At 34.5% G+C, this 15,321-nt stretch overlaps 1 protein-coding gene across 4 annotated transcripts in view; it reads right to left on the reverse strand.

Moving 5' to 3' along the window:
- The window catches only part of UHRF2 (ubiquitin like with PHD and ring finger domains 2), an 85,678-nt gene that overhangs the window by 35,559 nt on the left and 34,798 nt on the right, over positions 1–15,321 (reverse strand). For all 4 annotated transcript variants that reach the window (XM_059143451.1, XM_059143454.1, XM_059143450.1 and 1 more), the window contains one exon: positions 12,994–13,212. In XM_059143451.1, coding sequence (XP_058999434.1) covers positions 12,994–13,212 — 219 coding nt within the window. The remainder of the gene's footprint in view (positions 1–12,993; positions 13,213–15,321) is intronic.

Genomic DNA, 15,321 nt, shown 5'->3' on the forward strand with positions numbered 1-15,321 from the left:
ATTATCTTACAAAATGTCTCTGTATCTCTAGTAATGCATTCTATATCAAAAGTGTACTTTTTTTTTGGTTAGAATTTGCTTGATGATTTTTCCCATATTTTCACATGCAACACATTTAAACTTTTAATGTCAGATATTCATAAATGCAGAAAACTGCATAAATGTACAGTTTAATCAGTTATAAGGTATACATTCTCTAGTCACTGACCACAACAGGAGGCAGAAGAGTTTACCTCAGAAGCCCTTGGCATGCTCCCTCCCAACCTCAATCTCTTTTATTCCCTTCCAAGACTTGTATTTACCTTAATTTTCTTCAGCCTTATCACCTGTCTTCCTAAGCATATTATATAGTTTTGCCTGTGTTTTAAAGACTCTAATCCATCAATTCCCACATTTATTGTAGACCTTTCTTTACAATTTGTTGAAGAACCACCACCATTTGTCCTATAGAGTTGCCCAGTATCTTGATTCTGGTATCTGCATTCCCAAAGTGTAGTTTAAATAGGTTTTTTTCTGTTATTTGCATTTCCAGTAAGTTGGTAGCTGGATCCAGAGTAGAGGTAAAAAACCCTGGTCTGCTGCCTGCTTTGTAAATAAAGTTTCACTGGAATATAGCTACACCTACTCACTTACGCATTCTCTATGGTTGGTTTTGTGCTACAGTGGCAGAGTTGAGTAGCTGTGATGGTGGAGACCATTTGACTGTTAAGGGCTGGCCCTTTACACACACACACAAAGTCAATCCTTGCATTTAGAAAGGCTTAATCAAACCCAGGTTCATGTTTTGGTAAAACTATTTATAGGTCTATTCTCTTAGGAAGCACCCAGTTTATTTAGTTTTCTTTTCCTATAATGAGAGCAGCCGTCGATACTCAATGCTAAGATTAATTCGCTGGGGTTTAGAAAGTGTCGATGTTCCAGTTCTAGCATTCTTTTCTAATTTATTTGCTAGACTTCAATAGAAAGAAACCTCATCAATTATTTGGTGACTCAGTGATATATCGTGTAAAAAATACGGATTAATTATTTTCTTTGGCAACTTTAAGAAATAGTTCCCTAATGTCCTATATAGGTGACCAATGAGTTTCTGTATTACTACGAATTCACATACATACTTGAAGTATTTCAACGCATTTTAACTATTTTCCTTGTTGATATTTAAACTATCTTTGGCCAAAAGGAACTTCCAGCTGACTCCCAAATTTTTCTGATGAGAAGTCAGCAGTCTTTGTGGCTTTCCTTGTCATCCCTAAGGCAAGATGTTTCAAGTTCATCTTGCACATTTTCTGTCCCTAGTCTGGGGTCCTATCTATAAGGAAGCCCAATTTCTTTTGGGTGGAAATACTTCAAAGCCATACTTCAGGCACTAGAAAAGCTTACTGCAACAAGACTGATCACTGTTTCAAGGCTTCTTCAGTGGACAGAGCTACAAAATTTAAGCATACACATGAATACACATACAAAATACTTCCTAAGTTCACACAAATGCTTTGATCAAAGTCAGAACTAAAGGGTAAATTTACTTTTTAAAAAACAATTACGTGTCTGTTTCTCCTTCTTCCCTAATCAGAAAATACTAATTATCAAAGATACCAGGGATATCTAAATTAGAGTGTTACATATATACTGCTTTGCTGTATCCCACATTACACACAAGACATTCTTACTAGTTGTCATCATGATTACTGAAAACAGTTTTAATCCTTTTGTGTTATTTCCACCTATATCCTACAGTTAGATCTATGATGTAGATCATAATAATCATTACATGCTATACTTTCTTCTTTGTACTTACTTTAGTCCTAACTTCTAAATGTAAAAATATTTTAAGATTTTTTTTTTACTTGTGTGAGAGACAGAGAGTGAGCGTGCACAAGCAGGCTACCCACTGAGCAAGGAGCCCGATGTGGGATTCGATTCCAGGACCCTGGGATCATGACCTGAGCCAAAGGCAGATGCTTAACCTACTGAGCCACCCAGCTGTCCCTAAATGTAAAAATATTTTTAATGTTTATCACTGCACTTTATGTCAAATTTTCTTCAGTCACCTTGAAGGCCTGAAGCTAGTTCTCTAGAACATTCCCCAGGAAGTATTCATGAGAATAGCTACCCTAGTTCTTCCAAAGTAATGGCAGTTTGTCTCCAGCCTTTATTCTGAAGGCCATTTTGGCTAGACTTAAAACCCTTGGTTCATCTTTTCTTGACTCATGAATGTCTTTCTGGGATACTTTCCTTAAAAGGAATGAGGATAACATCCTTACATTTTTTCCTTTTTCTTCTTAGTATGTAATCTGACATCAATGCCTTTTAAAAAGAAAAAAATTAAATGTACTGAATCCCTGGATGGCATAATTTCACTTAGCTTTATTAGCTCACAGCTATAGAGTTCCATAGAATTCATTTATTTTAATTATTTTTTGGAAATGCATTCACTACTACAGAAACTAAAATCTAATCTGACAAAAAGCAAATGACTAGTTGTCTGGGGCCAAGGCTGAGGATAGTGGAGATATCTAAGGGACCCAAAAGAACTTTCTGGGGTGATGAATATGTTCTAGATCTTGATTACAGTGGTGGCATGGATGTATGTACTTACCAATATTCACTTAAAATATACAGTATTTATTTATATTATACATATATATTATACATTACATATAGTATTATATATATAAATATATATAATATTGTTGTATGTAAATTACACCTCCAAATTATTTTAAAAAGATACTACGGAAGCTTACGTTCTTAAATCTCCTGGCTCTATTCTCTTTCTCTATTTTTAACTTTTTTATTTTTGTCTTTATTGTCCCTATCCTACTCAGTGTGGACTAAATTCCCAGTAGTTTTTCTTAATGGGGCTTTGTCCTGGAACAGTTTTAGCTAGGTAATTTTAAGAGCTTGCTGGTTGCTAATGCCTTAAAATTTTATTGCAAATTGCTTGTACTCACCTAAACTGGTGTGCATACCCCTTCTAGCTTCAGTTGCTGCCTTAGTCCTCTTGTAACATTAACAAATCACCTTAAAACAAAAATTACCTCACAGTTTCTGCGAATCACGATTTGGGAAGCAGCATAGCTGGGTAGTTCTGGCTCAAGATCTTGCACAAAGTTTCAGTCAAGCTGTTGACCAGAGCTGCAGTCTCATCTAAAGGCTCAACTAGGGCAAGACCACCAGGATGTATGAAATCCTCATAAAACAGTAGCTGGCTTCCCCCAAAGGAACTTATCTGAGAGAGCCCAAAATGGAAGATTCACTGTTTTTATAACTGAATCTTGGAAGTAGTAAATTATCACTTCTGTCATATCCTATTGGTCACAAGAGTAAAATATGTAAAATATGTAAAAAAAGTAAAATATGGGAGGGAAAATGCAAGGTATAAATACGAGGAAGCAGGAAATACTGGGGATCATTTTGAGAAATGGCCATCATACCTGCTTTTCTCAAAACAGCTTGCTAAGTTAGTTTATTATTTCAGAATTCTTGGGTCCATCATATATCCTACAGTTACCCCTTCCTACCTCTTGCACAGCTACCAATAACACACTGGTCTTGTAGCTTTAAGTTATTTATCCCACCAGCTTTTTTCTTTTTTTTTTGTAGAGGATACCACAACACTCTGAATGGTTATACAAGTTGCCCATGAATTCTGGATTAGGTATTTTAGTTGTTCTATATGTTTGTGTAAGAATATCTAGGGAGATTAAAAATCTACACTGTTATCATCTACCTGGAATCCCATCCATCTTTATAATGTCAACTTGTGTGACTTCATACTTAAGGAATCTTTCTTATAAGCAGCATATGGATTTTTTGTTTTAATCCTATTCATCTTTAATTGTAATATCTAGCTCACATTTAGTTAATATAAATGGCTGAAATATTTGGGTTTGTTTCTATCATTTTATTGTTTTCCATTTTATCTAGCTTTCTGTTTTTTACTCTTGATTGCCTTCTGATTCATTCTTATAATTATTTCATTTCACCTATTAATATGCTAATGTTTTTATATTTTATCATTAAAATTCTATTTAGCTACATTACAATTATATATTAAATCATATATACTTAATAATTCTATGAAAAGTTTAATTCAGTGGTTCTTAAAGGATATACCATGTAATAATACCATGTAAATAAACCCAAGAAATCAATCTTAAGTTTTACTTCACTACTACCTTGATCATGTCAGAATTTCATAGCTTCATTTATCACCCCCCATTTTTTACACTGTTGTCATCCATTTCATTCTACACAGAAACTTCACTAGTGAATAGTCTGTTTGTACTTACTTGTTCAGTTATCCTTCCTCAGTTCTTTAATTCCTGTTTTTCCTTGTTTCTGAGATTACCTTCCCTGTGCTTAAAGAATTCTTTATTAGTAATAGTCTACTGGTACTGAATTCTTTGGTTTGGTTTGATAACATCACTATCTTGGCTTCATTTTTTTGTAAACTATTTTTTCACTTCTAAGTTGAGAATTTTTTTTAGCAGTATTTTCAGATGCTGTTCCATGTGTTCTAGAGCTTTTATTATTTCTGATGAAAACTCAGCTCATATTCCTTCTGTTTTTACCTTTAAGTTTCACCAGCACCACTGTGCTTTCTTTATATTTATCCTGCTTAGTGTTCACAGGTCTTTAACCTGGGCTTGGATCTTCTCACTTTTGAAAATTCTAGCGATTATATTTTCAAATATTGTTTTCACCTTTCTCTTTTTCAGGAACTACAAGTAGATGTAATGCATACCTTTTACCAGGTCCCCTATGTCCAAAAGTCTTTTCTGTATTGTTTCTCCTATTTTTTTCCATGTTTCAATTTATCCAAATTCTTCACTGACTTGCCTTTGAGTTCACTACTCCTATCTTCTGCTTTTAAGTCAATCTAATGAAGTCTTAGTTTCAGATTCTGTATTTTTCAGTTCTAGAGTGATTTCACAGATTCAATGTGATTATAGATTCCAATTCTCAGTTGAAATTCTCCATCTTCTCATTTTCTTGAGCATTTAAATCATAATCACTCTAAAATCCCTGAGAACTTGAAATATCAGGACCAGCGTTTTTTAAATAGGTTTTATTTATTTGAGAGAGAGTGAGCGAGCAAGTGGGAGCACACAAGTGGGCAGTGAGAGAAGGAGAGCTGATCAGAGAGCCTGTTGTGGGACACGATTCCAGGATCCTGGAATCATGACCTGAGCAGAATACTGAAGCTTAACCAACTGAGTCACCCAGGTGTCTCAAAGATCAGCTTTATTTTTCTGGCTGGTTTTTCATTACGTGACCCTGTCATTTTGTAGTGTTTTTGGCTTCATGGCAGGATAAATATAAAGAAAACACAGTGGCTTATTGAAATAATGTTGCTGAAAACTAAAGATAAAAACAGAGGGACTAGAAGCTGAGTTTTCATCAGATACAGCATAAGCCAGAATACAGAACAGCATCTGAAAACACAGATGAAAAAATTCTCAATTTAGAAATACATTTCTAATGAAAAACAGGTTACAAAAAATGAAGCCAAAATAAAGATGTTATCAACCCAAACCTAAGAATTCAATAGTATAAATATAAGACATTAGAGGAGGCTTCAGATATTTCTATACCACAAAGAGGGAGCAATCTTCCTTCTGCTGGGAGATACTCTGGTGTTTTAATATTTTATTCAGCAACTATGCGGAGGCAAGTCTTGTTTATAGTCTTAGTTAAAATTTAGGCTACACACTTGTCTTAGCCATCCACTAAGAGCCTTTTGTATACTCTGTGGGACCATTCCACTAGTGATCCCAAAATCTATATTTGTCTCCTAAAACTGCTGAAAATTCCACCTCGTTGTTTACTTACATTTTTAGCCTCCTGCCCAGCAAAACTTCAGTATTTAGCAAAAGTTGTATCAAGAAAACAGGGCATCCCCATTACTTGCCTAAAGCTCTGATTTCTGTTTCCACCATGCCCCCAACTGCTTTCCATTAGATATGCTCTGCATCTGTAATTAACAAAGCTCCCACGGCCAAAAGCAACTACAAAAAACTGCCTTCTGAAGTTCTTCCCATTCCAGAGTCCTAAGCCCTGGTAGTTCTCGTTGCCTCTCTGTTGCCTTCAGATGAAAATGGTATTTGATCTGGATCTTCTAGTTGTTTTAGGTAAAAATGCTAATTACTGCTAGCTAGTCCATCCTACCTGGAAACAGAAACCTTCCATGTATTTCAATAGATGCTTCAATAAATATCACAAAAACAATTTTAAAACAAGAATCACTTTTTCACTCTTTTATCATTTTAGTTGAAGGCCTACCATACCCATTTCTTCTGCACAAAGTTTATGAAGCATAAATCACACCAAAAAACATGAAAATTCCTTCAATACTACATTTCATTTCAATCTAATAGACCAGCAAATGTAAAATACAGTATTTTATATACTACCAAAAAAGAAATTAGCCTGCAATGGGGTAGTCTAAGAACAACCCCTAAAGTTGGTACTCTAGATGGAAACCAACCAACTCTAAGACACACTATTTTATGAAATTATAAGAAAGAAAAAAGTCTGAGATGAGGTGTCTAAGGATGCTCAAGTAAAGCTATGATACCAAATGGTTCTTCTCACAGTTTAAGATAAATGGTAAATAAACCACCTTGCAGGTAGAGACAGAAAATAAACAGGATTATTTTGATGTTATCACTGAGTAAAAAGAGAAAAAGTATCCCAAGAACTGAACCACAAAAGGTATGATTCATGCTGTTTTGCAGATACAAATTCATACTACTTGTGTGGTCTAAGGCTCAGAGAATGTTAAGTTAGATGGTACTCCAAGGTGCCTAGCAGAAGCAAACTCAAATCTCTGAAAAGAACCTAACTGTGTTCCAATAGCAATTTTAAAATACATTTTGAGATGTTAAAAACAAAACAAAACAAAACAAAAACCATTGATCTCCGATTCTGTGAAATACTCTATTAACTGAATATGCATTATAACTTGTACCTAGAACAGGGCCTGGCACATGGCAGCTACCAAAAGGGCATTAATGTTTTAGTAGTATGACAGGCAGAACAAATAAGTGCCAAAGATCTCAAGATCCTAAGTGTGGGAACATATGAATATTATATTACATGGTGAAAGGGACTTTGTAGACAGGATTAAGTAATGACCTTGAAATAGGATTATGCAGGTAGGCCCAAGTTAATTACAGGGAAACTTAAAAGTAGGAGAGTCAGAAATGAAATGTTAAAAAGGGAGGAAGTGGGCAGTGGGCCAAGGAATTGGGGTGTAGGGCCTCTAAAATCTGAAAAAGACAAGGAAATAGATTCTCTTTCAAAGTCCCCAAAAAGTAACACATCTTTGCGACACTTTTAGTCCAGTGAAATCCATACAAGACTTCTGACTTAAAGGACTTATAAAATGGTGAGTTATACTATTTAAGCCACCAAGTTTGTGGTAATTTTTTGCAGCAAGAATAGGAAAACTACCACAAGTAGGCCAAGAAAGACAAATGTCAGATTATAATCAATACTACAAAGAAAAATAAGAGTAAGGAAAGAATTCAAGGAATCTATGCCTGGCATGTGCATATACAATTTTATACAACACAATCAAGAAAGTGACGTCTTCTGAAGTGACGTCTGAACAAACACCTGTGACAAGAGACAGAGCAAGTATCTGTGCGGAGCAGAACAGGCAAAGGGAACACCAAATGCAAAGGCTCTGAAGCAGTAACATGTTTACATATATGATTAAGCACCACAAGCAGACCCATATGGTCAAAATACAGGGAGTTTTGATTTATAACTTGAAAATGGACACCAAAGTTGTACTGTGTAAGAATGTTAAAAATATCACTAAAGAGACTTGATAAAAGAGTATGGATAAAATTTAGTAAATAAAGCTCTTAAAAAAATGGCACTGAAAATAAAGTCACCCATAGTTTAGTTTTAGCCTTAGATAAATTATTTTCTTGTTATAGAATTTAAATTCCACTCATCAATACCTAAACTAATATAACTTCATGTGGTATTAAATATAATATGCATAACAGTAACTGAACAAAGTATTATAAAAAACAGATTTAAACTACACAAACTTTTGTTCTGAATTTTCTTCAGTGCTAAAACAGAAACAGAAAATGACACTAAAAATATAATTTGATCACTAGAAGTTTAAGCATATTCACTTTTTGGTACTCAGAAATTTAAAATAGATGGACACCTGGGTGGCTCAGTTGGTTAAGCATATGCCTTCGGCTCAGGTCATGATCCCAGGGTCCTGGGATTGAGTCCCAAATCAGGCTCCTTGCTGAGTAAGGAGCCGACTTCTCCCTCTGCCTGCCGCTCCCCCTGCTTGTGCTCCTGTCCTCTCTGACAAATAAACAGATGAAATCTTAAAAATAAAACAAAACAAAACAACAATAAAAACAGAAACAAGCATGGACTTTAATTCCAAGTTCCCTTGGAATTAAATATCCTTGTATCAAATAAAATATCCAAAATAGATTAAATATCTATCTATTTATTGTCAAATATCCTTGCCAAATATCCAAGATAGATTAAAAAGGGTGTCCTGCATTTCTCCTTTTGTACCTTCAATATAATAATATAGAGTGTATCAAAGCTGTAGGCTTATTATCTGCAAAAGCTTAATAAAATTCATAATCTGGTGGGACAGATTAAAAAGTCACAAACTAAACTCAAGAATAAAAAAGGGATCATAATAAAGACTGCACATTAAAAAATGACATTAAGCAAACTTGTGACAGTAAATAAAATTTAGGTAAAATCAAGTTCCTAAAAAAATAAAATTTTAGGGGTGCCTGGGTAGCTCAGTAGTTAAGCGTCTGCCTTCAGCTCAGGTCATGATACTAGGGTCCTGGGATCAAGCCCTGCATCAGGCTCCCCGTTCAGTGGAAAGCCTGCTTCTTTCTCTTCCACTCCCTCTGCTTGTGTTCCCTTTCTCACTGTGTCTCCTTCTGACAAATAAAATTAGAAAAAAAATATAAAATGTTAATTCAAGAAATAGGAAATCAGAGTCTCCCCATCATTACAGAAATTGAGCCAATCATAAAAATCCTTCCACAAAGAAAGCTCAGCCCCAGAGGGCTTTACTGAGAAGTTCTACCAAACAGTCAAGAAAAAAACACAAAACTTCATTATAAGACAAATATTATTCTAATTATTTTATAAAACCTAATAATTTCTGAAGGATAGCTAGACAGGCAAATTAACAAGCAAAGTTTACTCAGTAACACAAATGCAAAAATTCCACACAAAATATTGTCAGTGCAAATCCAGGACAGCATTTATCCACAAAATGCTTATGACAAATATTATAGTTGGTGGAGTTTTGAAAAGTTTTTCTTAGCGATAAGGGAGAAAAAAGATGTCTGTTATCACCACATCCTTTCAATAATGTACTAGAGCGCAGCTGGTGAATAAAAAAGATTAAAAGACAAAAATGTCCTAATTCAGAGATAATCATAAAAATTCCCCCCAAAATCTATGTGTCAATTTAAACTAGGAAATTCAGTAAAGCTACTACATACAAGATTAAAGGTTACTTACATACCAGTGACTGTCCCCCCTCACCCCGGGCAAAAGCATTTATAGGAACAGTAAGTAGTACCTAAAGTTAAATAGGGTAAGATCAGATGTCTGGAGAGTATTGAATAGGTTCTACCATATATCTGCCATCACTGATTTATTTTGAACCTATAAAAACATGTTGTATGTTTCAAGCTAATAGGAGAAAAACACATTAAAGACCTAAACAAATGAAGAAAAAGCACATTTCTGGATTAGAGTCAACACAATATGTATTAAGTTCCCAATGGTTTTTATGTTTAAATTACCAAGATGACTTGGAAAACTCAAATGAAAGCACAGAGACCTAAGAAAACAGAACTACTGAAGAGCAAGGTAGAAAGCCCTGTTCTGTCGTATCATCAAAATGTGGAACTGACAGGATACACAAAAATAGACCAATGGTACAGCATTGATATGAGGTGATACTGAAGACCAGTGTGGGAAAAATGGGCTTTTTAATAAGCAATGCCAGGAAAGATCATTATCTATATTATATCATTATCTATATTATATCTATATCTATATATATCAAGGTAAGTCAAACCCTTATCTCAAAACCTACATTGAATGGATTAAAGACCTAACAAAGAAAGGCAAAACCACAAAGCTTTTTAAATAATATCTTAACTCATTTTGGGTTAAAAGGTGAAAAGTTTCTCTCCTGCCCACTCCCATGTTTACTGAGATATAATAGACATACACTGTAAGTTTAAGGTATATAACCTAATGATTTGATAGATGTATATACTGACAAATGTTTACCACAAAAAGTTAGCTTCCATTACTCAGATAGTTATAATTTCTTTTTGTGACTATAACTTTTAAGAGCTTCAAAATATAAGAAAAACTATAAAAGTGAAAATCTTTACCCTTTACATAACTGAAATGGTCAAGTCTTCATAATTAGAACTCCTTAAAAAAATCAGTAATACAGACTTAACAACAAAACATTAATGTTTGGAACAGGGTTGTCACAAAAGGTATCTAAATTGACAACAAACATAAGGTTATTAATCTCATTAGTCAAGGAAACGCAAATCAAAACCATAATGATATACTATTTTATTATATACCCCTCTGATTAGCAAAAATTCAAGTGTGACAAAATTAACTATGAATGAGAATGCAGAGCAACGGGACCTCTAATACTGCTGTAAAAGTGCAATCTGATACAGCTACTTAAATATTTGGTCCTATCTATACAAGTCAAGATATACAGGTTCTACAACCCCAAAATTCTACTTTTGGGCAAGATGCACCCTACAAAAACTAATGCGCATAAGCAACAGAACATGGGTATGATGTCACGACAGCATAAGCCCAAAACTGTCAATAGCAGAATACATTTAGACTTTGGTTTCGATTATTTATCCACTATTTCCAGTAAAGAAAAAAAAGATTTCTAACCATGGGAAAAAAAAATCCTATCCATACCACATGCCACACTGACTTCTTTTTAAGCTCTTAACATTTCTAACACATCTAGTAAAAACTTAAATGACACAGAACATAGTATTTTACAGGACAGTGTGTTTTACTGTTGGGATATCTATCACGTTTTCTCTAGTGAGTCATTATCTGCCTATCTATAATTTCCACTCAATCTTAGTTCTAGTCCCTAAGGCCAGGATGCTCCACTCTAACTATACTTCAGAATCCCTCAGGGAAAATCTTTTAAATAGGAAGGTATTTTTCCTTTTTTAAACTCTGTGAGTACTTTTATCTCCTCCTATTATATACACATGCTGTTTTGTACTTCTTACACTCAAGTACGTTATAAGATTCCCTATCTAACCCATTTATGTACAGGCCTTTTCCTTTTCTTCATGATTTGTACCCTTATACAAATCTGAATTTGTTCAAAAGTCTGAGTTACATCCTTACCTGGCAACAGAATCACACTAGTGTTTGTAGAAAGTTCTGAAACTGTTTTCTAAAATATAAGCTATTTTCAGCACCCTACAACATTCTTTTTATCTTAGGAGTCAGCGAATTTTTTCCATGAAGGGCCAGAAAGTAAAGAGTTTAGGTATTCAAGCCAGGTAGTCTCAATTGCATCACTGAACAATGCTGAATACAAAAACAGCCATAGATAATGTGTAAATGGGAGGACATTATTATGTTCCAGTTAAGTATTTTCATAAAATCAAGCAACCAGTAGGCTGTTATTTACTGACCCCCTTCTTTGTGTTATTAATTGTAAGCAGATGCTTAATCTCAGATTTGGTATAATACATCCATTATATTTAACATATACTCCATATTATATATCTATCCAACATATATATATATATATGTTACATACAATAATCCTGTTAAACAGAACTTGACAAGAATCTTGGGGGGGCTGCTTCCTACAAACACACAAACACATACACAACTGCCAGGGACATTCTAGAATCCCCAATGCTCAACAGAAATGTATTTATAAAAATTCATTCTTAAAAAAAAAAAAAAGCAAAGCACAAAATACATATATGAGATTATTTACTTAAATACTATAAAAACTAGAAAGAGTTTAACAGACTTAAAAAAAAATTAGTTACTGTTCATCCAATAAATTCTACTCAAAAGAATCAGACACAGAAAGATGGGGATAATATTTTCCTATGTGTTAAGTAGCTGTGAAACAATGCATGGTACTTTATCACTTGAGTGAAACACCAAATGATTTTTTAAAAAATTTTATTTATTTGCAGAGAGAGAGAGCACACGTGCGCACACACATGCACAAGCAGGGGTAGTGGCAGGCAGAGGGAGAAGCAGCCTCACTGCTGAGCAAAGAGCCTGAAGGGAGACTGCATCCCTGGACCCTGGGATTATGACCTGAGCCCAAGGCAGACACTCAAGTGATTTAGCCACTCAGGCACCCCAACACCAAATTATTTCTTGAAGAATTAATGATAGAAATAGTGGAGCAATTTGGCATTTTGGGTGACATCTTATATTTCGAATTCTCTTTATTAAGCTTGTTAAATTCTGTAAAATGAAGAAAATTACTATAAAGAAAAATTTCAGCTAGCCTTACTAAGTACAGCAGATAGGTGGTCAGGCTGATATTCACTGCTATTATATCAACATAAATCCTCATTAACAACCACAGCTATTGACATGCTTTTGTATATTACCTGTAAGAATCCTGTGAGGTAAGCAAGGATTTCTTGAATAAAATATTCAGCTATTTCCAAGATGCTTTCAAATAATATCTCCACAGCCTTAAAGCAGTGATGGACATTTAAGGGCCATCCTTAATAAAAAAAAAATCTCAAGAATTTATATTAAAAAGTTCTCCTTTAGTACGTAAATTTCTAACTTTCATAGATACCTTTTTTTTTCATTAAAACTAAGGAACATGTGTGTAATATCTAAAAATTACATCCTTGATTACTTCAGTAGCTAAAGGGCATCAGTGTAAGTAAGTAATCTTACCCCAAGATAATATTCACACGAAGTTCTTTTTTGGTCCTTGAGATTGTCTTCAGTGCGGTAATTTCTGCATCAAACCAAAATCCTCTATTACCAGGATTTTCTACAGAGTAATTAACCATTACCACATCACCGACATTTAGTTCATTCCACTTTAAATTGGTTCTAGCTCGTGGCCGAAGATCCTTGACATTTATTTCTACCGTACCACTTTCTGGATATCTGAGGAGAGAAAAAGAGAAGAATCACAAAATGCTGCTTACTATCAAAGACTGAAAGTATATTGAATACATATAAAAAGCCCAACCACTCTTAATTCCACTTAAATGTTATTTTTTTCATGATTGTAACTGCCAGAATAAATAGTTTTTGGTAACATTTTAGTAAGACATTCTTTGCTAGCTTAAGGCGTAGGAGTAGGTAAAAACACAAGCTCTTCTTGCTCCACATTTTCTTAACCTAAGCTTAAAGATTACTTTAATAGGACCACATGACCTGCTCTTGAACAGTTCACTGAGATCTGCTATTTGCTTTACACACAGTAAGAATGAACTTAGTACATTTCAATAACCTCCATTTTTCCAGGAGAGGCAAAATTCTAGTTCTTACATGTAGCCATGTAGTCTCATAACGGATAAAAAAAAAAAAAAGGACCCATGTGAAATAATTCTAGCAGAATACTGGTTCTGTGCTTCTAAAGGTAAGCTTAACTTAAACTGAAACTTGATCTAAACCTAAAGCTTTAGAAGTTTCCTAAAATTTAGGCCTAACTTCTGGCATTAACAAGCCATAGAGAGCTAGAGAGCAATGTAACAGTAACAATAGCTACAAAATTAAGACCTGTAACTCTTGGTAGTAGGGGAGTCAAAGAAATAAGTAATGTCTTGTTCCTACTCTTGGAAAGCTCAATCTGCTGGGGTAGGCCGAACTATTATAATGGTGTTTCTCAAAATATGAGCCCCACACCAGCATGAAATCAACACCATCTGGGAACATGGTACAAATGCAAACTCTTCGGCTCCACTTTGGATGAGTCAGATCATCTGGGAATGAGGCCCAGCAATTAATTTTCACAAATCCTGTCAGTAATTAAAAAGCATGCTCCAGTTTGATAAACCTAGTGCATTATATGAGTAAGCATCATACCCTACTGTGACAGTATTAACAAGGTAGACAAGACCATTAACCCTTAACCGTGAGTCCAAAGTTGGAAGCAGTTCTAGCAGGAAGGCCTTGGTTCTTCTGAAGAAACCAAGTATTATTGCAAACCTAGGACTCTCATAGTATACCTAACTCATTTTGAGTAAACGGGCATAAATCCTGGGTGAGATCTTTAGTTAATCATCCAATTTAACAAAGTCTCTTCATATTTTAGTTAACTGAAAAAGAAAAAAATCTCACTATCAGCAAAGGGCCTCAGTGTAGATCTGGTTCAATTACCTTCTTAGTGCCATAACTCCCTTCTACAATAAGTCTTCCAAATAAGCATGTAACCTCTGCTTGGACAGTAAGTGATAATGGGGCAGTTTTAATGCTCAGAAAAGCCCTTCTATCTTCATAAAGCTCTGACATAGGGAAGAGAAAACACCTGATACTGGATCAAACATAAGCTTTGCAACTAATTTTGTACCTAAGTCCCAAGAGGAAACTTAGACACTGTCCACAAAAGATGTAATACTGGACAGTCTAAATGTCCTTGCCACCGTCAATGTTCTCTTTTAAGTAAAAATATTTTAAGTGGATTTCCTTCAACGTATATAAAACTTATATTTTGAGTCCTTTATCATCCTGGTGTCTTCACTGGCTGGATTTAAATTCCCATTTTAGCTTTTTACTACTGGATATCCTTGGGAAAACTCTGTATACATATTAAACCTTGCCATATGTAAAATGTAGTTTAATGTTAACTAAGTGTATCACATGTGGTTGTTTCCAGAACTAAAATAAGACTTGTAAAGTGTTTAAAACAGCATATAATGGGTTAAGTAAATGTCAGTTAATATTCTGTCATTATCCCACAGAAATAATCCCAAAGAAACTGACAAGTACAAAACCATGTCTATGGTTCTGCTTTTCTCCCATTTCAATCCCATTTTTTAATGGTCAAACCTAAATTTAGAGGTCTCTTGCCAAACACTTGTGTTTATACACTCATGTTGCTTCACATTGGTTTGGTCACAAAAATAACCAACATCTCTCCCAATCTGTAAAGTAAAGTTAAATTAGGTTATTTAAGATTTCTCTAATTTGGAAGTTTGTGAACTTGTTTCCTGCTTCAATATCCTTAAGACCATAGGATAGAAAACTATTAAAATTCTTTTCTCGCTGTAA

This window comes from Mustela lutreola, chromosome 12, assembly GCF_030435805.1.
Source record: "Mustela lutreola isolate mMusLut2 chromosome 12, mMusLut2.pri, whole genome shotgun sequence".
Taxonomy (NCBI): Eukaryota; Metazoa; Chordata; class Mammalia; order Carnivora; family Mustelidae; genus Mustela; species Mustela lutreola.